This window comes from Schistocerca gregaria, chromosome 3 (genome assembly GCF_023897955.1).
Source record: "Schistocerca gregaria isolate iqSchGreg1 chromosome 3, iqSchGreg1.2, whole genome shotgun sequence".
NCBI classification, from domain to species: Eukaryota; Metazoa; Arthropoda; class Insecta; order Orthoptera; family Acrididae; genus Schistocerca; species Schistocerca gregaria.
The window spans coordinates 256,922,468-256,944,583 of NC_064922.1; the positions used below are offsets into that span (position 1 = coordinate 256,922,468).

At 50.3% G+C, this 22,116-nt stretch overlaps 1 protein-coding gene across 1 annotated transcript; it reads left to right on the forward strand.

Annotated features, from left to right (window-relative positions):
- Positions 1 to 1,902: 1,902 nt before the first annotated feature.
- LOC126355329 (polyglutamine-repeat protein pqn-41-like) lies at positions 1,903 to 21,082 on the forward strand. Its single transcript, XM_050005623.1, has 4 exons — positions 1,903 to 1,928; positions 16,820 to 19,133; positions 19,175 to 19,401; positions 19,432 to 21,082. Exons 1-4 carry the CDS (start codon positions 1,903 to 1,905, stop codon positions 21,080 to 21,082), a joined length of 4,218 nt encoding a protein of 1,405 aa, XP_049861580.1.
- Positions 21,083 to 22,116: the final 1,034 nt, after the last annotated feature.

Here is a 22,116-nt window from a genome sequence, read left to right on the forward strand (position 1 = left end):
AATACGGAACACTCACTGTAAAACACTGCACGAAAATGGCGGCATAAAGATGACACTCCTTAGTCAAAGGCAGATGAGGGAGGGGGGACCTGGAGGAGCGGGAAAATCAAGGAGGGAGAAAGGAAAAAACGAAAAGGGGGGGGGCGGAACCAAGGAGGGAGAGGACTCATGAGGGGGAGAGGGGCAGGGCAGACACGAGAGGGAATGAGAAGAGGCGGAGGAGGGAAATGCAAAAGGACTCGGGGAGAGAAGGGGGCAGAGAGAGGGGAGGATGGGAAAAAAGAGGATGGAAGGGTGGGGGAAAGTGAGCCTGGGAAAAGGACAGAGGGAAGGAGGGGGAGGGAGGACCAGAGTTGATAGAAGGGATAAATGGAGGGAGAGAGGGCATCATCTGGGAGGGGGAGTTGATGGAAGCCACCTTGGGAAAGGAGATGGTGTAGAGACGGAGGGTAGAGGGGACACAACAGTGAAGACGTGGCAGGGGGCAGGGATGGGAGAGGAGCAACCAGGGGGTGAGGGGGATCAAGGCTGCGGGAGGTGTAGAGGATGCGGATATGTTGGAGGAATAGAAGAAAATGCGGGAGGTAGCGTCAGTTTCGACCCCAAGAAATATGGTCACCTTGCATGTAGTCTTACAAATGCTGGTTTGTAAATCTGATTTGAAGACTATCAATGCACATTCGATTTGCAGTATGATGTATCTATTGGTGGTCAATCAACTTAATAAAACGACAGAGCAAACAGATAAGTGCACTATGACTTCTATATGCAAATGATTATGCCATAGTTAGTGTTGCGAACAGCTATCTGTCATACTGCTGACACCGTGTAGACTGCACCAATGCTTTGCCATCTGTTGACCAAGTCGAGAAACTGCTGTATGGCATTCCGCTCGATTGTATCCAAAGGCGGCAGTTAATTGTAGTTTCTATTTTGAAGTTCTTTGCGACCATAGATGAAGTAAGACTCATATCCATAACTACAGGTTACTTGGTCGTGTATGGAGTGGCTATAAGTTAATGTGGATCCCAAATATTGATGGTGAATATATTTCATACTCGCTTGACGTGTATCATAATGATTGGTATATATATACACCTTCGTTTCATTTCTAGTGCGTGCAACGAATCAATTATGAGTAATAATTTTTGCAGGGAGTGTTTGCTGAAATGCAAATTATCTCTCGTGAAATTTTATAAATACATAAGAACTATATAAACAGTAGAAATAGGTTATTATTTTGTGTTACGAAATGTACTAAGTTTGGGTATGTGCAATTTTAACTTGAGGAAGCTTCATTCACTGACGTGAACATGGACCTTCATGAACATCAGCGGGCTAATGGAGGAATTCGTAGATTCGTTGTACTAAGGGGTGGTATGTGTACAGTATACAGAGGCATTGGGAGACACTACAGAAGATGAGATAATACACAATATTGAAAAGCCTGTGTCGTCGTAAGTACTGGGTGGACCGGTAGAGAGCGGAAAGCTGTGCAATAAAAAACGAGCACTGATCTAGAAGCCGGTATATAAAATCCATGCTGCCAATGACAAAGGCGCAGCCAACACCACAGTCGGTGTTAGAGCATTCAGTATGTACGTAGGTGCTGTCTCGAAGTTGCGTGCAAAGTTCGAGAAACTTAAGATCGATAGATCGAATGTAGAGTTGGGTCTTTGGGAAATGAACTAAGTCCAAGATGAATGCAGATCTCTACACGAAGCCAAGGCGGTGAAGGGCTCTCACCAATCGGGAACATGGCATGTAACGTAAGGTTAGGTTTCGAAAGCAGTATACGAAAGCAAACTCTGGGAAGCAACAAACAAGATGCGCTTAATCCGTATAGGTGGTCAAGGGAATTACCAAAAACGGTTGCTTGATTGTGGAGAGTTTGGATTGCCAATGGGTAATCCCACCTTTACAACGTGGTAAGTCTGTGATAAGATAACGATTTTTGGTTATGAGAACCTTTACTCAAAGAAAGGATGAATCATAGAAAGAAGACCTGAAAGAAAACAAGTATCTCCGTGGTAAGAAAATGCTTGGTTAACAATGAACTGCATTTATTATTATACAAGTGGGTTCACAATGGGGAGGGTCCGACTTGAGTAAAAGCACTTTTACGTTTTCAGTTATTTCCTGAACATGATTTGGGGAAGTTTCAGCATCATCAGTGGACTGTCATTATCTCTTTCTATGTGTAACAGGAAATGTAACAACAGACTGTCTCATGTGGAGAGGGTGTGGATCTCATAACGTAGGCACCATTTAAGAAGGGATTGTCGAAATTCCTCTCCTAAGTGTATAAAAGACTTTTTGAAAATATGTCGCTATTAAGGCACTTTTGAAGCTAGACTACAAAATTGGTATTTGCTTTCTCTGTCAGAAATAAAAAAAATACTTCTTCGAGGATTTCTGGAAATTCAATTGCTACAAGGGTAAAATAGTGGGGGAAAAGTTTTTTTTTAGGGAATGAGTATTAAAGAAGTACTAAAGCACTTTTAAAGTTGCATCTATGAAAATTTGTGTTTGACTTTTATGTTAGGAATAAAATAATATGTGTTTCAATGTTTTTGGAAAGTAAACTCCTAAGGGGTTGAATTAGGGTATGAAAATTTTTAGGAAAATATTTTGTTGTATTAAAATAACTTTAATGGTAAATCTATGAAAATTGTTGAGTGTCAGGAGAAGAAATTTTCTATGCAAATATCACCACGAGAACGCAGAAAGGATGATTAACAAAACCTTGGACTCTGGCTACCAGAATCGCTTTTTGGTCAGAAGTACATTCACGAAAGACAATGCTTCTGTGGCCTTAATTAGCCCGAAAAGTTTGTAGAGTTTGTAGTTTGTGAAAAAAAAAACATAAAAATTCGATTACAGAGAAACAAACAAGGTCTGTGCAGACCATGCAGTCTTCGTGAGTGAAGCAGTGGGCGCTAGGCGAGTCTTTCTATAAAACAGGAAAAACAATCTTTACTACTTGCATACATAGAAATTTGAGTTTTTACGTCAGTGTTCACAAATTTGAAAAACAAAGTTTTTTATATGTAGCTCGTTACTACATGAATTTCATGATTTTTTTTTACTACTAACAAGGTACGATCTCTATACAAAAGTTTGATTGTTTTTCAAATGTGTAAATACTTTCTCAAAAATTTAAATTTACGTGTTTGAAAGTAGTACAGGGCATTCTTCCTGATTTATAGAAAGATAATGTGAGCCCACTACTGATGCCGAAACATCAGCGAATCATGTCTGGAAAATAAAAGAAACCTAAAAAGATGCATTTTGATCAACGCAGCCCGTCTCCAAAAACAAATCTTACTAGAGATTGGTGATTTGTAAGTGATATGACCTCCTTCCTTTTCTCAAATACTTTGATTAGCGGAAAAATTCACAGTTATACACTGTAAATATAACATTTCTATTTTTCTGTGGTAGTTGGAAGGTAATTTGCCGGATGCTGCTCCCACTCTGCAAGTAAAATGTTTGAGACATAGCAAAAGTGTTTTTAGATGTCGATTAAAATGTTTCTCCTTGAGAATCCCCTATACCATAGAAGAATTGTGTGTAGAGAGAGTTACTCGTTTTTAAAGAAAATAATTCCTGTACACGGACGGCATGTAGCTATATAAGTATCACTATTTTTTATTTTAGTTGTATGCAGGTATTCCATGTTTGTTCTGTTGACACATTCCTGATCGTAAACGAGCAAATATGTTTGTCAAATTCGGCCTTACCAGCTGCGGATCTGTCAAACACGTTGCACTCGTTCAAATAGGGTTTGTCAGTTTAACTTCACTCTGAAGCAGACGCTGCTCGTTTTCTGTGTACTTTGTCAGTAGTGAGAATGGCACTGTCTTTAAAGAAGAAGAAGAAGAAGAAGAAGAAGAAGAAGAAACAATACGCTGGTCCAGGGACTGGCTTAAAATAAGAGATTTACTCATGAAGTTTAAATATCTAAAGAGAATTCTGTACGCAACATCTTCAGCAGCTCGAGTCACGTTATTTTGAAACAGCGCATTTTAGCCCATAGAATGCTCAGCGTATTTTGGTGTTATTACTTCGCTGATGGATATACACTACCTTCAGAAGTATCGTGAACTTTTTATATGTGTGTTTTATAAACATAATAACACTTTGATACCTGGAACTGAACTTAGCTTGAAGCGGTGAACAGCTGTGGTGGTATTGTGCTTTTTCGCCAGAGTATCACTGTTCAGATTTCGCTTTATTTACGTTTTTTTTTGGCTACTGGGATAGATGTGACAATCAACAATATCTTTTTACGGTTTCTCTTACACTTTTTCATACTGCAGAATCTTTGTTCTATTTAATCAGGTTAAAATGACAGTGCATAAGTTGCAATCGTGTCACGAAGAAACAACACATTTGGAGTATGAAACTGTTACAGTAAATAAGCGGTTCACATTACCTAACATGTCAAGAGAATCTTCGGCGAAGTGTTTAGAGCACAGCTTTGAGTATGTTTGTTGGGATGAAATTCATCCTTTTTTTGTGGAGCAGTATATTAACTTTCTGTTCGTCTTTTAGGAAACTAGAATACAATTACCACGTAATGTAGGGAACTGTCTCATTGTAGAAGTACTGAAATACACAGAACGGTTTGAGAACCCGCATAAACTGGAGGAAATTAATGAGACTATCAAGTATAAATTTTATCTGCATATGAACGTAAATCGAATATGCATACGCTGACTGCCAGTTTATTCAAATACACTTGCAAATTTAAAAAGCACTTGTCTCCTAAACACAAGGCCTAAAAATCGCAGTATTGGCTCTATAATACAAGGCTTTATAATACCGTGTCTGGATATTTTTCAACATATTAAGTGCCTCATATCATTGTGACATTTACAATTATATATTTGTTGTACATACCTATGAAAAGCAACTGGTCCTCTTTTCACAAAATTCTCTTTACACCAGTAGCAACAACAACGATACACAGTAGCTGTCACTGATTCTCAAACGTGCAGAAACGTAATATAATACAACGCAGATACGCGTAATGTTCAAGTTTTGCTGTTAGCGCAAATTGAAGACAAGCAGAATCATTCCAAAAGAACGTGACTAGCCCGGTTTGATGCCTAGAACATGCGCAGTAGGCTATGTTCACTCCGTAGATGTATATACTCTGTGGATTTACCCAGTGACCTCTGTACTATTTGGATGTCGAACTCCAGCTGTCTGAACATGACGGCCAAAGAAGCACGTAATACGTTTCTAGCCCAATTACAACATGGCTGCCACGAAATGTCACGAGAGCGCAAAATCAAAATATTTTTCGATTCTGTTTCCACACCAGTCTATTACATTGCATGTTGGCATAAAGTTCAAAGCCAGAAATAAGTAAAGAATTCTCTATCACACACACAGACCGATGGAATTTTTTTGGTCTAACTACAACATGGTGGGCTAAGCAAACGCAAGTTTCTGCTAGCACGCCAAAGTTCCATGCTCTATGATCAGAGTTCTAAATCCAGGTAGTATAGAATCAGTGGATTTACCCACGAAAATCTAAAGGAATCATTACTTCCAGAAACCATTATTTGTATCAGCCTCCTTCGTATGGGCAACAAAACTTTTAATAATGTGTTGAAACCCTCGCAAAATAGGAAACTTGTCTGTCAAGTTCGATCCTATGCAGCCACGGGTGTGTCAAATTAGATCGCATACATACCAGCAAAGCTTTCAATTTAACATTAAATTTGAAGCAGATTCTTTTCGTGTATTCTATATTTTGGCACTAGTAGGAAAGGCTACAAATGCAGATAAAGCACTCTGGCACTGCGATTAAAGAAAAAAAGAAAACAAGGCGCTACTCCAGGGAATGGTTTAAAATGGCACCTGTCAATGGTATCATTGTGTGCGTAACATGAGTTGACCGACCTTTGAAACAGCGAATTACGTCTGAGACTAAGAACTGAACCTGAGGTCGTGACGTGGGGCAATGACCGCTAAGGCAATGGTGGGTCCAGGTCCATTGGGTTGGTGAGTGGGAACGGCGGTGGCGAAGGCGCATTGTCCAATCGCTCCTCCTGGGGTGCCTGGTGGCACCAGTGAGTGGGCTGCGAAAGCTGCTCGGTCCTGTGAAGCCATGAATCTGGGGGAAGAAAAGCAGCAGGATCATGGGGCAAATGACACACACAAATTTGCTTCTGGTGTTGGTGCTGAAAACCATTGGGACTGAAATCAAATACATAGAAGAGCCAATGAATTCCTGGATCAAACCTCTTTCCCAGCGCCCACGGTTGCTATAAAACCTGGAAAGAACAAGATTGCGTGACACAAAACCATACCTGCGGACCATGGGTGACGCCAGATGGTGCAATGGGTGTAACAAATGGAGGAGTGTCTGCTGGCGGCGGCCATGCAGGAGTTCCTCGAGTGACGGTCCATCTTGTAGGTGGGAGCGATAGGAGGCGAGAAAGAGTTGCATCGCCTGTTCCCGTGTGTGGGTGGTGCAAAGCTTGGCCATCTTTTATTTGAAAGTGCATACGAAACGTTCTGCTTCTCCACTGGACTGGAGGTGAAATGGAGCCCTTGTGAGATGACAATGACATTTCATTCACAAAACTGGGCCAATCTGAAGGCGAGATAGGGCGTCTCTATTACCATGATTTGTCGTAGGTCTCCACACAACTTCATACTGATACTGCTAAAGCAACAAAGCCCAGCGTTGCAATTTTTGAGCTGTGCGTGTAGGAACTGGCTGCGACGGATGAAACAAGGACTGCAAAGCCTTGTGATCTGTCACTAAATTGTATATGCGACCATACAAATAGTCATGGAATTTGGTCACAACACACACACAAACGAGGGCCTTTTTTTCTATTTGAGAATAATTGCACTGATTTTGCGTTAACAACTTAGAGGCAAAAGCAATAGGTCTGTCTCGCGCAGCCGATTCCGTAGGACAAAGCGTCGACTTGCAAAACCAGCGGCGTGTCAGGGTCAAAGTGAAATAAACATCTGTCAGTAACCAAAGAATTTTCGGATTTCTGAAATGCGTCTTGACAGTCGTTAATTCACACAAAAGGTACGTTTTCGCGACCCAAGCGATGCAATGGAGCCGTGATCTGAGCGGCATTCGGTATGAACCGATTCTAGTATGATATCTTGCTGAGTACTGACTGCAGGACAAGACAGGTCACGGATTGCAAGCAAATGAGATTGGATGAGGTGCACACCCCGAATGTCCACCGCATGACCTGAGTACTGTAATTCAGTGTGAAAAAAGTCACGCTTTTCGAGACGACACTTGGCGCCTGTTTCTGACAGCGTTCGAAAAAGAGTACGCTAATTGGCAATATGTTCCTCTGGTGTAATACCTGAATCGACAACATCGTCAAAGTGGTTTGAACAAAATGCTACTCTTGCAGTCAGCTGTTCCAAGTAAAGTCGAAAAATGGTGGCCGCGGAAAATCAGCGGAAGGGCAAACACAAATGCTTGAACAATTGTAAGTGTATATTTACAACAATCACTTTCTGTGATTCCTCATCGAATGAAATTTTGAAAGAGAGATTACGCAAATCTATTTTAGAAAAGTAAGGTCCTGCTCCAAGCCTGTCCATGAGTTCCTCCGGGCGAGGTAACGGATAAGTGGCGACTAATGCTACCAGAAGGCTTGGTCAACAAATCAAGCTTGAATTGGAGCAATTACACTATTATCTTGCCATTCTATCAATTCACTGGCTACTTTGTCTCTTAAAGCAATTGGAGCGGGACAGATCTGGAAAAACTTACACTGTGCATTGTCTTTCAATGTTACATGCGGTACAAAAGTATTAGCTTTTCACATTCCTTCTGAAAATAGTTCAGGAAATTCTTTAAGCAAGCTAGAGACACTTCCTCTTGGTGCAAATGTATAGACTGACAGTACATTGTCATGGATGCTAAGGCCGAACAAATCAAAGGCATCTAAACCGAATGTTAACATTAAATGAAACAAAGTTTACTGTTACCAGTCACCGATTTATTTATTTCCACGACGCGTTTCGAAGGTTTAAACCTCCATCATCGGGCGGATTTACATTAGTTAGTGTTACATTTGTGTGTGTGTTGTGTTACGACTTTTGGAGGAACTTGTGCCACTGCCTAGTGGAGAAACAAGACACTATTTCAGAATATGGTTTAGGATTACTTTGGACAAAAAATGAAACTGATATCTAATGGTAAACAATAAATAAGTAAACTAGAGTACCTCCAGTGGTCACAGGTTCCTTTTGCTATCGTAACCTATCACATGTATACTGCCACATTTGTAGACAAATATGGCGTCTGGAATCAGCTGTATGCAAGGTTTGTATAGCAGAAGTGAAGACATAATCGCAAAGTGCAAAGAATACACACTCCTGGAAATGGAAAAAAGAACAAATTGACACCGGTGTGTCAGACCCACCATACTTGCTCCGGACACTGCGAGAGGGCTGTACAAGCAATGATCACACGCACGGCACAGCGGACACACCAGGAACCGCGGTGTTGGCCGTCGAATGGCGCTAGCTGCGCAACATTTGTGCACCGCCGCCGTCAGTGTGAGCCAGTTTGCCGTAGCATACGGAGCTCCATCGCAGTCTTTAACACTGGTAGCATGCCGCGACAGCGAGGACGTGAACCGTATGTGCAGTTAACGGACTTTGAGCGAGGGCGTATAGAGGGCATGCGGGAGGCCGGGTGGACGTACCGCCGAATTGCTCAACACGTGGGGCGTGAGGTCTCCACAGTACATCGATGTTGTCGCCAGTGGTCGGCGGAAGGTGCACGTGCCCGTCGACCTGGGACCGGACCGCAGCGACGCACGGATGCACGCCAAGACCGTAGGATCCTACGCAGTGCCGTAGGGGACCGCACCGCCACTTCCCAGCAAATTAGGGACACTGTTGCTCCTGGGGTATCGGCGAGGACCATTCGCAACCGTCTCCATGAAGCTGGGCTACGGTCCTGCACACCGTTAGGCCGTCTTCCGCTCACGCCCCAACATCGTGCAGCCCGCCTCCAGTGGTGTCGCGACAGGCGTGAATGGAGGGACGAATGGAGACGTGTCGTCTTCAGCGATGAGAGTCGCTTGTGCCTTGGTGCCAATGATGGTCGTATGCGTGTTTGGCGCCGTGCAGGTGAGCGCCACAATCAGGACTGCATACGACCGAGGTACACAGGGCCAACACCCCGCATCATAGTGTGGGGAGCGATCTCCTACACTGGCCGTACACCTCTGGTGATCGTCGAGGGGACACTGAATAGTGCGCGGTACATCCAAACCGTCATCGAACCCATCGTTCTGCCATTCCTAGCCCGACAAGGGAACTTGCTGTTCCAACAGGACAGTGCACGTCCGCATGTATCCCGTGCCACCCAACGTGCTCTAGAAGGTGTAAGTCAACTACCCTGGCCAGCAAGATCTCCGGATCTGTCCTCCATTGAGCATGTTTGGGACTGGATGAAGCGTCGTCTCACGCGGTCTGCACGTCCAGCACGAACGCTGGTCCAACTGAGGCGCCAGGTGGAAATGGCATGGCCAGCCGTTCCACAGGACTACATCTCTACGATCGTCTCTATGGGAGAATAGCAGCCTGCATTGCTGCGAAAGGTGGATATACACTGTACTAGTGCCGACATTGTGCATGCTCTATTGCCTGTGTCTATGTGCCTGTGGTTCTGTCAGTGTGATCATGTGATGTATCTGACCCCAGGAATGTATCAATAAAATTTCCCCTTCCTGGGACAATGAATTCACGGTGTTCTTATTTCAATTTCCAGGAGTGTACATCGGAACAACATTATTACAGAATAATTGTTTTAAGCATTTGGAGGTGTTTGTTTTGAGGTGTCGAATACAGTTTAGTACACCTTCTTCCTGTTTTCGTGCTTGTTCTGTGTTCCGTTTTTGACAGACTATCTCCTGGACCATCTCAGCACTAGACCTCAAGGGGTTGCGATGGGGAGTTTCCCTTGTCAGTTACCAACAGAGGTAAGGCAGATGTGAGGCATCATATTTCTACAAAGAATCATACAAACAGAGTCACGGTAGCATCGATCTCAAAATCTGTTTCTGAATTCATGATTCAACTGCTAAAATGATGGGAGTATTTATTTCCTGTTCCTGCACGCAATGTTACTGTGGAAAGAGTATTTTCGTTGATATCGCTCCAGTGTACTGATGAAAGAAATCGACTGCTGGCACGGACTGTGGAATAAATCTTACAGTGACAGTTTAGCTACAAGTTAATTTGCATGGAGTTTTATAAATATGTAAAGGGAAAAAAATACTTCCTGAGAAAGGTGAAATCTTCCGAAAAATTTGGTATTCCAACTTCTTCTGCTGTAACGAGCTCCATATATTAAATAAAAATTAATATATAAATAAATAAAGTTTTTAAATTATTTCTGCATCTCTATCTCAGAGTGTCCGACGAGGTCCCAGCTAAATAGTGTGACCCTGCACTTGGCACATTTGTTCGGCACCTGTCTAAACGGCATCGCATACACTAGATGCAGCCATGGCGGTTTCACATTTTTTATGGGACAGCAGCACGGCAGCTCCTCCCCGTTTCTCACTACAGTCCCAGTGAAATTAAACGTGTACAAATGCCTCCATGAGTTTAAACTTAACGTCGTTTAAAAGAAGGAGAACACAGTCTATTCATCCACTTCATGTAGATTATGGCAAAAACCTGTGTTGTTTTGCATACCTTTATGCTTAAGAGAGACAGCTAGGAAACTGAAGATACATTATCGATAAGTAGGCTAGAACAATTGCAGGCAGCTGGACGGATACGCCGAGAAATTTCAGCAAATAGTGTGAAGAACATAATGATGGATTAATTTTTGACTTCAGCGGGGCCATCAACTGGCAGTTTTCTAGAATATAATCGGATAACGGAAAATACAGGAGGAAAGAGTTTAATAAGGCGAGGTGACAAACAAGAGTGTACTTCACAGTCTGCAAGATTTAATATTTATATAGGCAACGCAATCTGAAAATGGAAAAAAGAGCGCCAAAAGGGATCTATATTAACAGGTATAAATATATTAATATACTATTGCATCCAGATGCAGCATTCGTGGCAAATTCTGAAGACAAATTACAAAAATCAAACCATCTTCTATACTTCATTTACTTGTGATCTGTATCACTGTTAACGATGATAAGCAGCTATATGTTAAATTACAGCAATATTAGACTGAATGCGGCACTATAAGCAGGACGTTACAATACTACACGAAGAATCAGAAAAATGAAACTCTGTAAGCTGATGGTCGTACCTGTTTTGCTGTACAGCAGTAAAACCTGGGTTACCCACGTTCAGGCGGCTGAAACGAAGTTTTCATGAGCAGTCAAAGGTTGCACTAAACTGGACACGATTCCTAATGAAAACATAAGACAAAAAACATATATTTTTGCAATAAATGACACAATTGGGGAACACAAAAAAACTGGAAGGGATATATGGAACGAATGCAAGAAAATACATTTATGAAGACGGCATTACGGTAGAAACCCAGAGGAAAGAGTGACATAGGACGGCCACATAAAAAATGGAACTAATGCTTCCATCGCCTTCTCTTTTGATCGTCCTGCACCGACTTCCTGCTGTTGTTCAATCATCTCGTGACTAAATCGGGCAAAGGAACTAATGACACTCGTTATAGTCGATAAAGTTAGCGGCACTGATCGGAAAGAAGTAGGAAGCATAAGCGCGCGTTATGCTGCCACGTTGCTGCTCGCAGGTGTGCACGACGATGATGAACCAAACCCACTGTGGTGCCCATTTCAACTGCAGCGTCGGTGCTGTTTTCTTTTCTTTATGATTTCATTCCCCTGCTCCATATGGACAGGGGAGGGCTGTCAGCCGCACAATCCGCCGCTCTTCAGCCAAGTGACACGACAGCTAATACAAAGGAGAAAATGGTACATATAAGGCGATAAAAAAGGGGGACATAAAACAGAGTAAGGAGAAATAATTGAGGTAAACATACATCGACATGGAGACGTTCATGGGGGGGGAGGGGGCAATTAAAAAAGTCGACATAAAGTTAAAAAAAACACAGCTGGCGATTCGTAGAACACAAGAAAGACACTGAAGTCACAGGCACAGGTTAGAAGTTGGCCACAGTATTAAAAACACTCCAGAACAACACACTTTAAACCCACGTGGAGCACACGTGATGAAGAATAAAACTGCCAGGTGCGACCTGGCGAGGGAGAGGCCGGAGAGGATGGAAAAGGAGGGGAGGGGGCGGAATGAAAAGAGTAGGGGTGTCAGCAGGTGCACCAAGAGGCAGGAGACAGTTAGGGCAGGAGAGGAAGAGGGAAGGCGAGGTAGGAAGGAGTGCAGAGACACTGAAGGGGAGCACTGGAGAGGGAGGGGGAGTAGAAGGGGAAAGCCGCTAAGGAGAAGGGAGGGGGAGGAGAGGGAGTCCTTAGGAGAAGGTAGGAGCTAGGTGGGGTTAGAGTTGGTAGCAAGGGTAGATGTCAGGGTGAAGCTTGTCATCCGGGAGGGGTAGATGTTGGAAGTTGCGTTGGGAAAGGAGGTAGAGGGTGTGGAGATGAAGAGAGGGTGGGACTCAACGGTAAAGGCGTGGCAATGGGTGGGGGTGGAGGGGAATGGAGACACCAGGGTGTGAGGGGCATCAAGGTGGCGGATGTGTTCAAGGAAAAGGAGAAAGAGGGAAGGAAAAGGTGGGGGAAGGGGATGAGGTCATAGAGGATGCACATGGGGGACGGAAGGCGGATGCAGAAGGCGAGGTGGAGTGCATGGCGTTCAAGGATTTGGAGGGATTTATAGAACCTGGGAGGGGCGGAAATCCAAGAAATGCTGGCATAACAAAGGACAGGGCGGATCAAGGGTGTGTAGGTGTGAGAAATGCTGGAAAGATGCAGACCCCATGCCTGGCCAGATAGGGGTTTCAGGAAGTGGAGTCTGTTGTGAGCTTTGTGTTGGATGGTAAGGAGATGGGGAGTCCAGGTGAGGTGGCAGTCGAGGGTGAGATCCAGGTAGGTGGGAGGGTAGGGGGGAGGTGGATAGGACGACCATAAATGGTGAGGTAGAAATCATGGAGATGGAAAGAGCGGCTGGTGCGGTCTATGATGATCTCCTGTCTCTTCTAGGGGTTGATTTGGAGGAATCACTGGTTTCACAAGCGATAAATTGGTCAAGGTGAGTTAGGAGAGTACGTTGGGACCATTGAAGGGTAGGATAAAGGGCTAGGAAGGCATCGTCATCACCAAATTGGAAGAGATGAAGAGGCAGGGGAGGTTTGGGCATATAAGCAGTGTACAGGAGATAGAGGAGAGGGGAAAGGACAGAGGCTTGGGGCATGTCAGCAGAGGTATAGAAAGCACGGGAGTTGGAATTGTGGATAGTCGGATGGGAGAGGAAGGTGGCAACAAGACAGACAAAGTTGATAGGGAGTGCATAGCTTTGGAGTTTGAAGAGGAGCCCAGGATGCCAGACATGGTTGTAGGCATTCTGGAGGTCAAGGGAAACAAAGATAGTGGAGCGACAGGAGTTAAGTTGGAGGGAAAGAAGATTGGTAAGGTTAAGGAGCTGGTCGCCAGCTGAGAAGGAAGGCCAGAAGCCGCACTGGGTAAGGGGAAGGAGGTGGTGCTGGTTAAGGTGGCAGTGAATATGGGGAGAGAGGATGGTCTCGAAGACTTTACTGAACACAGGGGTGAGGCAGATGGGATGATAGGAAGAGGTATAAGAGGGGGGCTTGTTGGGTTAAGGGAACAGCAGAATACGAGAAGTCTTCCATAGGTCAGGGTAAAATCCACTGGAGAAGAGGACATGGTACAGGGTAGCAAGAACAACCAGGAAGGATGGGGGGATTCCTTGAGGTGGGGGTAGGTGACGCCATCATGACCAGGGACAGTGTTTCGTTTGGAGCAGAAGACGAGTGTGATGTCATGTGCGGTAATGGGAGCGTTGATGTCTGAGGGGGTAACTCATTCAAGTACTGGAAGCTAGGGGCGAGTGGTGTGACAGAGGTATCAGTGCAGTCAAGGACAGTGGGGGAAAGGGAGTTATCAACATGGGGATCGTCAGGAATGAAGAAGATCTCAGAGAGGTGGGAAGCAAAATGGTTAGCCGTACTGAGGTTGTCAGGAAAGGGTCGGTCGTCATGGAGGATAAGGTAATGCAGGGTGGGATGGCTACCAGTAAGATGGTGGAAGGCTGACCAGTACTTGGAGGAGCTGACGAGGAGGGTGGAGTTGAAGCATGTGCATGTCTGGCGCCAGTCCTTTGCTGTAAGGAGGTTCCGGATGCATCGCTGTAATTGCCAGTGGCGGATGAGTGTATCCCAGTCACAGGTGTGGAGGAAGGAGCGGTAGAGCCTGCAGGATTCATGCAGACGAGGGATGACCTGTGGAGGAAGCATAGGGCAGCGAGGGTAGGTGAGTTTGGTAGGGGCATGGGCCTGCACAGAATCAGTGATGGTCTTCTGAAGGAAGGAAGAGGCATGGGCGATGTCATCAGGATGGTGAAAGGTGAGGGGGTGGCTTCCGACAAGGCGATGGATTCCCAGTTGGCATCCCAGTCGGCATGGTGGTAGTCATGGTCAAACTTTGGAGGAGCAGCTGGGCAGGCGGCTGCAGGGATGTCATGGGCAGAGGAGACAGTGAGAAGAACAGGGAGATGGTCACTACCAAAGGAAGTGAGGACATCCATGGCAATGCGACCAAGGAGGTTGGGGAAAGCGAGGATAACATTGGGGTGGAGTTACTTCCAGGACTGGTCTGTTGTGGGAGAGGAACAAGGTCACCATGGAGGGTGGCAAGGAACTGATGCCACCGCTGAGGGGTGGCATGGTCATGGCTGTGGATGCTGAAGTCGGCGGCGGTCGCATAGGTAGAGAAGGTACGGCCAACATGGGAAAAGAAGTCGTAGGGGAGAGGAGCTGCGGGGCGGATATAGATAATGGCACAGGTGATGGTGAGGGAGGGAAAAAAGATACTGAGGAGAAAGTGTTCAGTTGTGTCATTGAGGAGGGCTTGTGGTCGTACTGCGAGATGCTTGAGGTGGCCTATAGTGATCCCGCCTTGGGTGAGAGGAAGAGGATTGTCAGTGTGGTGAAGGAGATAGGGGGAGGTGCAGACAACATGGTGAGTTTGGAGGAAGTTTCTTTAAGGATGAGGGAGTCAACCTGGTGCTGGGATAGGGTATGCATGAAGAGGTATTTGTTGGCAGGGAGGGAGCGAATGTTGAGGTAGAGGAGATGAAACTGGTGATGCTCCTGGAGGTGGGAGGTGGGAAGGAAGTGGGGTGAGGATAGAGGGGCTTAAATGAGGGTGTCAAGGTGGGTGGAGGTAAAGTGGGCCTGGTTGTGGGAGTAGGCGGCATAGGTGTTTGAGTGGAAAATAGAGCCAGCAGCAAGGGAAATCTGCTGGAGTGTGTGGGGGCGCTGGAAGGGGTGGATGTTCTGCAGGATGATGGTGAGGAACCAGATGATGTCTTCTGCTGTAGTGAGAGGGCGGAGGGAATTTTTGGGGTGTATGGGTGGATTGATGGGGCGAATGGGGACAGTGAGCTCAGGGTTGATAGGAGGGGGTTTCACATTGCATTTGGAGGAGTAGGTGGGGTGGGGTTCAGTGCAGGCGTTGCAGGAAGGGGGGAGGCGAGGTTAGGCCACTGTTTAAGGAAGTGGGAGGCTTTACAATTGGGGCACGTGGATGGATTCTTGCAGTTTTAGGTGAGGTGGTCGTTGTACAGGAGACAGTGCAAGGCAGGGTTGAGGAGGGGAATGGGACTGGTCAACAGGGCAGTTGAAAATCAGGGCTCCCTGTGTGAGGAGTTGGTCAATGGAGGAGGCAGACTCTGTAAATATACGCATGAGGAAGGTAGGGTCAGAGGAGTTGTAAATATGGTGGGCTGAACAGATTTCCAGGATGGGGTGAGCGTTCAGTTTCGCCAACACCTCAGCCTCCTTTACCACAGGGTTGAGTTTTGTGATCATGGCAGTGAGGGTTGGCGGATGACAAGGGGGTTGGGGCTGATAGGGAGAGGAGGATGTAAGGAATGGGGTGAGGGATGCATGGGGGCCAAAGGTGATGCAGGGAAGGTGCTGGAGGAGATCAGTATGGAAAGAGGGAGAGGAGGACTTGATGAGAAAAGAGTCTCTGTGAGGGATGTACTTCCAGATTTCATGGGTGAGGGTGCAGGCATTGAGGAATTTTGTATTAGGGTTGGCAAGGACGAAGGTATACAGGGACGCGGCTGGGACGAGGGAGGTGGGGTGGTATCCATGGTGGGGTCAGAGGGAAGTGGGGTAGGTACTGTTTTTTTGGAGGAGGGGGTGGAGGAGAGGTCACCACTGGGTCATCTGGAAGATTTTTTGGCAGTTGTAGCCTGGGAGGAGGGATGAGAGACTGGATGGATGGGCAAGTGGTGGGAGGCACAGCCCTCCTTCACAAGAGGCACCGGTTAAGAGGGTGAGGTGCTCTGTGGTAGCGACTGCGGTGTTTACTTGGGCAGGGGAAGCAGGTGTAGTTGTATGGGGGAGGGTGGGGAGGGGGAAAGTAGTCTCGGTGGGTGAAAGGATGGGAAGGGGGTTGGAGCAGGGGCAAGGGCAGGAGAAGAAGCAGGAGCAGGGCCAGGGGCACAGGAAGGAGTGACATACAGGTGGGGATAGAAGGGGAGGGGACTGTGAGTAGGGGAGGTGGATGAGGCGGGTTACAGTGGGGACAGGTGAAGGGGAGATGTAGATGATGGTGGTAGTGGGGGTGTCCCAGATCGCAGGCAGTGCCCACAGGCGACAGGAGTCGCTGAAGTACGAAATTAACTAAAACAGGGGGTGGCGGCGAGCACGGGGCGGCGGCGAGCACCGGGAGACGGCGACCAGGCGGCGGCAGCAGCAGGAGCAGCAGCAGCGAGTACCAGGAGACGGCGACCAGGCGGCGGCAGCAGCAGGAGCAGCAGCAGCGAGTACCAGGAGACGGCGACCAGGCGGCGGCAGCAGCAGGAGCAGCAGCAGCGAGTACCAGGAGACGGCGACCAGGCGGCGGCAGCAGCAGGAGCAGCAGCAGCGAGTACCAGGTGACGGCGACCAGGCGGCAGCAGCAGCAGGAGCAGCAGCAGCGAGTACCAGGAGACGGCGACCAGGCGGCGGCAGCAGCAGGAGCAGCAGCAGCGAGTACCAGGAGACGGCGACCAGGCGGCAGCAGCAGCAGGAGCAGCAGCAGCGAATACCAGGTGACGGCGACCAGGCGGCAGCAGCAGCAGGAGCAGCAGCAGCGAGTACCAGGAGACGGCGACCAGGCGGCGGCGGCAGCAGGAGCAGCAGCAGCGAGTACCAGGAGACGGCGACCAGGCGGCGGCAGCAGCAGGAGCAGCAGCAGCGAGTACCAGGTGACGGCGACCAGGCGGCAGCAGCAGCAGGAGCAGCAGCAGCGAGTACCAGATGGCGGCGACCAGGCGGCGGCAGCAGCAGGAGCAGCAGCAGCGAGTACCAGGTGACGGCGACCAGGCGGCAGCAGCAGCAGGAGCAGCAGCAGCGAGTACCAGATGGCGGCGACCAGGCGGCGGCAGCAGCAGGAGCAGCAGCAGCGAGTACCAGGAGACGGCGACCAGGCGGCGGCGGCAGCAGGAGCAGCAGCAGCGAGTACCAGGAGACGGCGACCAGGCGGCGGCAGCAGCAGGAGCAGCAGCAGCGAGTACCAGGAGACGGCGACCAGGCGGCGGCGGCAGCAGGAGCAGCAGCAGCGAGTACCAGGAGACGGCGACCAGGCGGCGGCAGCAGCAGGAGCAGCAGCAGCGAGTACCAGGAGACGGCGACCAGGCGGCGGCAGCAGCAGGAGCAGCAGCAGCGAGTACCAGGTGACGGCGACCAGGCGGCAGCAGCAGCAGGAGCAGCAGCAGCGAGTACCAGGAGACGGCGACCAGGCGGCGGCAGCAGCAGGAGCAGCAGCAGCGAGTACCAGGAGACGGCGACCAGGCGGCGGCGGCAGCAGGAGCAGCAGCAGCGAGTACCAGGAGACGGCGACCAGGCGGCGGCGGCAGCAGGAGCAGCAGCAGCGAGTACCAGGAGACGGCGACCAGGCGGCAGCAGCAGCAGGAGCAGCAGCGGCGAGTACCAGGAGACGGCGACCAGGCGGCGGCAGCAGCAGGAGCAGCAGCAGCGAGTACCAGGTGACGGCGACCAGGCGGCAGCAGCAGCAGGAGCAGCAGCAGCGAGTACCAGGAGACGGCGACCAGGCGGCGGCAGCAGCAGGAGCAGCAGCAGCGAGTACCAGGAGACGGCGACCAGGCGGCGGCAGCAGCAGGAGCAGCAGCAGCGAGTACCAGGAGACGGCGACCAGGCGGCGGCAGCAGCAGGAGCAGCAGCAGCGAGTACCAGGAGACGGCGACCAGGCGGCGGCGGCAGCAGGAGCAGCAGCAGCGAGTACCAGGAGACGGCGACCAGGCGGCGGCAGCAGCAGGAGCAGCAGCAGCGAGTACCAGGAGACGGCGACCAGGCGGCGGCAGCAGCAGGAGCAGCAGCAGCGAGTACCAGGAGACGGCGACCAGGCGGCGGCAGCAGCAGGAGCAGCAGCAGCGAGTACCAGGAGACGGCGACCAGGTGGCGGCAGCAGCAGGAGCAGCAGCAGCGAGTACCAGGAGACGGCGACCAGGCGGCGGCAGCAGCAGGAGCAGCAGCAGCGAGTACCAGGAGACGGCGACCAGGCGGCGGCAGCAGCAGGAGCAGCAGCAGCGAGTACCAGGAGACGGCGACCAGGCGGCAGCAGCAGCAGGAGCAGCAGCAGCGAGTACCAGGAGACGGCGACCAGGCGGCGGCAGCAGCAGGAGCAGCAGCAGCGAGTACCAGGAGACGGCGACCAGGCGGCGGCAGCAGCAGGAGCAGCAGCAGCGAGTACCAGGTGACGGCGACCAGGCGGCGGCAGCAGCAGGAGCAGCAGCAGCGAGTACCAGGAGACGGCGACCAGGCGGCGGCGGCAGCAGGAGCAGCAGCAGCGAGTTCCAGGAGACGGCGACCAGGCGGCGGCAGCAGCAGGAGCAGCAGCAGCGAGTACCAGGAGACGGCGACCAGGCGGTGGCGGCAGCAGGAGCAGCAGCAGCGAGTACCAGGAGACGGCGACCAGGCGGCGGCGGCAGCAGGAGCACCAGCAGCGAGTACCAGGTGACGGCGACCAGGCGGCGGCGTCAGCAGGAGCAGCAGCAGCGAGTACCAGGAGACGGCGACCAGGCGGCGGCAGCAGCAGGAGCAGCAGCAGCGAGTACCAGGAGACGGCGACCAGGCGGCGGCAGCAGCAGGAGCAGCAGCAGCGAGTACCAGGAGACGGCGACCAGGCGGCGGCAGCAGCAGGAGCAGCAGCAGCGAGTACCAGGTGACGGCGACCAGGCGGCGGCAGCAGGAGCAGCAGCAGCGAGTACCAGGTGACGGCGACCAGGCGGCGGCAGCAGCAGGAGCAGCAGCAGCGAGTACCAGGTGACGGCGACCAGGCGGCGGCGGCAGCAGGAGGACCAGCAGCGAGTACCAGGAGACGGCGACCAGGCGGCGGCAGCAGCAGGAGCAGCAGCAGCGAGTACCAGGAGACGGCGACCAGGCGGCGGCAGCAGCAGGAGCAGCAGCAGCGAGTACCAGGTGACGGCGACCAGGCGGCGGCAGCAGCAGGAGCAGCAGCAGCGAGTACCAGGTGACGGCGACCAGGCGGCGGCGGCAGCAGGAGCACCAGCAGCGAGTACCAGGAGACGGCGACCAGGCGGCGGCGGCAGCAGGAGCAGCAGCAGCGAGTACCAGGAGACGGCGACCAGGCGGCGGCAGCAGCAGGAGCAGCAGCAGCGAGTACCAGGAGACGGCGACCAGGCGGCGGCAGCAGCAGGAGCAGCAGCAGCGAGTACCAGGAGACGGCGACCAGGCGGCGGCAGCAGCAGGAGCAGCAGCAGCGAGTACCAGGTGACGGCGACCAGGCGGCGGCAGCAGCAGGAGCAGCAGCAGCGAGTACCAGGTGACGGCGACCAGGCGGCGGCGGCAGCAGGAGCACCAGCAGCGAGTACCAGGAGATGGCGACCAGGCGGCGGCGGCAGCAGGAGCAGCAGCAGCGAGTACCAGGAGACGGCGACCAGGCGGCAGCAGCAGCAGGAGCAGCAGCAGCGAGTACCAGGAGACGGCGACCAGGCGGCGGCAGCAGCAGGAGCAGCAGCAGCGAGTACCAGGAGACGGCGACCAGGCGGCGGCGGCAGCAGGAGCAGCAGCAGCGAGTACCAGGAGACGGCGACCAGGCGGCGGCAGCAGCAGGAGCAGCAGCAGCGAGTACCAGGAGACGGCGACCAGGCGGCAGCAGCAACAGGAGCAGCAGCAGCGAGTACCAGGAGATGGCGACCAGGCGGCGGCAGCAGCAGGAGCAGCAGCAGCGAGTACCAGGTGACGGCGACCAGGCGGCAGCAGCAGCAGGAGCAGCAGCAGCGAGTACCAGGAGACGGCGACCAGGCGGCGGCAGCAGCAGGAGCAGCAGCAGCGAGTACCAGGAGACGGCGACCAGGCGGCGGCAGCAGCAGGAGCAGCAGCAGCGAGTACCAGGAGACGGCGACCAGGCGGCGGCAGCAGCAGGAGCATCAGCAGCGAGTACCAGGAGACGGCGACCAGGCGGCGGCGGCAGCAGGAGCAGCAGCAGCGAGTACCAGGAGACGGCGACCAGGCGGCGGCGGCAGCAGGAGCAGCAGCAGCGAGTACCAGGAGACGGCGACCAGGCGGCGGCAGCAGCAGGAGCAGCAGCAGCGAGTACCAGGAGACGGCGACCAGGCGGCGGCGGCAGCAGGAGCAGCAGCAGCGAGTACCAGGAGACGGCGACCAGGCGGCGGCGGCAGCAGGAGCAGCAGCAGCGAGTACCAGGAGACGGCGACCAGGCGGCGGCGGCTGTGGCGGCGAAGGCCACGACGGCGGCGGCGGCGGCGGCGGCGAACTCCGGGCGGCGAGGGCCGGGCGGCGGGCAGATGGACGAAAAGACGAGAGCAATGGCTGCGGCTCTTCCAAACCCAAGATACACCCTGTGTAATTCCTCGACTCGGAGCTGCGGGGATCCAAGCCTCGAATGTCGGTGCTGTCTACAGGCCATAATATCAAACTGATTCGCGTTTCGCGTTGCGAGCATGCGCCATATGTTCCGTAACTTCAGCTGTGATTGGCTGCTTCAAGGTCACGCCAGCAGTGTCGTGTTAGATTGCTGCTCATTACACGCGGTTTCTTGGGGCCTATGTACAGACAGTTTTGTTGGTTGTAGGCTATGGGGTCAATTCAGTAACGACAATTATGATTAGCGATTTTGAACAGACACTTAATTTCAATTGTTTTTACTGTTATGATAAAAAATGCAGTTCCACTTCGTCTTGGTTTCACTGAATTAATTTCCTAAGGTAAATGCTTTTACTAAGAGCTGTGCACAGTTCTTTGAAAATTATTTACACGTTGTGATACTACACTTTCCCAGCTTGACAAAAGCGTATTAGTCAAACTTAGACACGGAAACGCAATTATACTTCTTAGCATCTGCCGTTCTCCATCTCCAACTAGAAAGGAATTAAGTACTTGTACAATGTTGTAAGTTTTAGTTATATCCTGAGCAAAGTCTAATCTTAGATTAATTTATTGATTTAGTTCCAAATATCAAATGTACATTCTACTAAATATAGGATGTGGACAACTAATAACTGTCGTTTTACAATGTAAAGTGTGGCTCCTTGTAAAACCATTGCAGGAGATTGTCGTGTATAATCGGACGCGGCCGAGGTAAGAACTGGTATATATTTGGATTTTTCCAAACATGGATCATTGAAATAACACGAGAGCAGACACTAGACCTGCACTGATGGCCAATAACTCGTTTCCTCCATCTTACAATGTTTGACATTATGCTAAACCAGCGCAAGCTCCATACACTTGCTTTTGCAGCTCTGATTTCTATCAATAATTCGCATTTACTTGTGGATGGTGACGTTTCAAAAACTCTTTTGTGCTTTTAGCTTTATTTCACAAGCATTAATGTATGGTATAAAACTACCCGCCAACAAACTTTTTCACTACAAGATTTGTAAATGAAGTGCATGTGGTTGGCAAATAGCATCATTTCCTGATGACTATTATTAATTATGGAA

Excerpts from the sequence above, each read along its gene's own strand:
- LOC126355329 (XM_050005623.1), top strand. The coding sequence starts at position 1,903 with ATGGGTAATCCCACCTTTACAACGTG. Across the intron at positions 1,929-16,819 it reads AATCCCACCTTTACAACGTG|GGGGTGGCGGCGAGCACGGG; the intron begins GTAAGTCTGTGA and ends TAACTAAAACAG. Across the intron at positions 19,134-19,174 it reads CGGCAGCAGGAGCACCAGCA|GAGCAGCAGCAGCGAGTACC; the intron begins GCGAGTACCAGG and ends CGGCGTCAGCAG.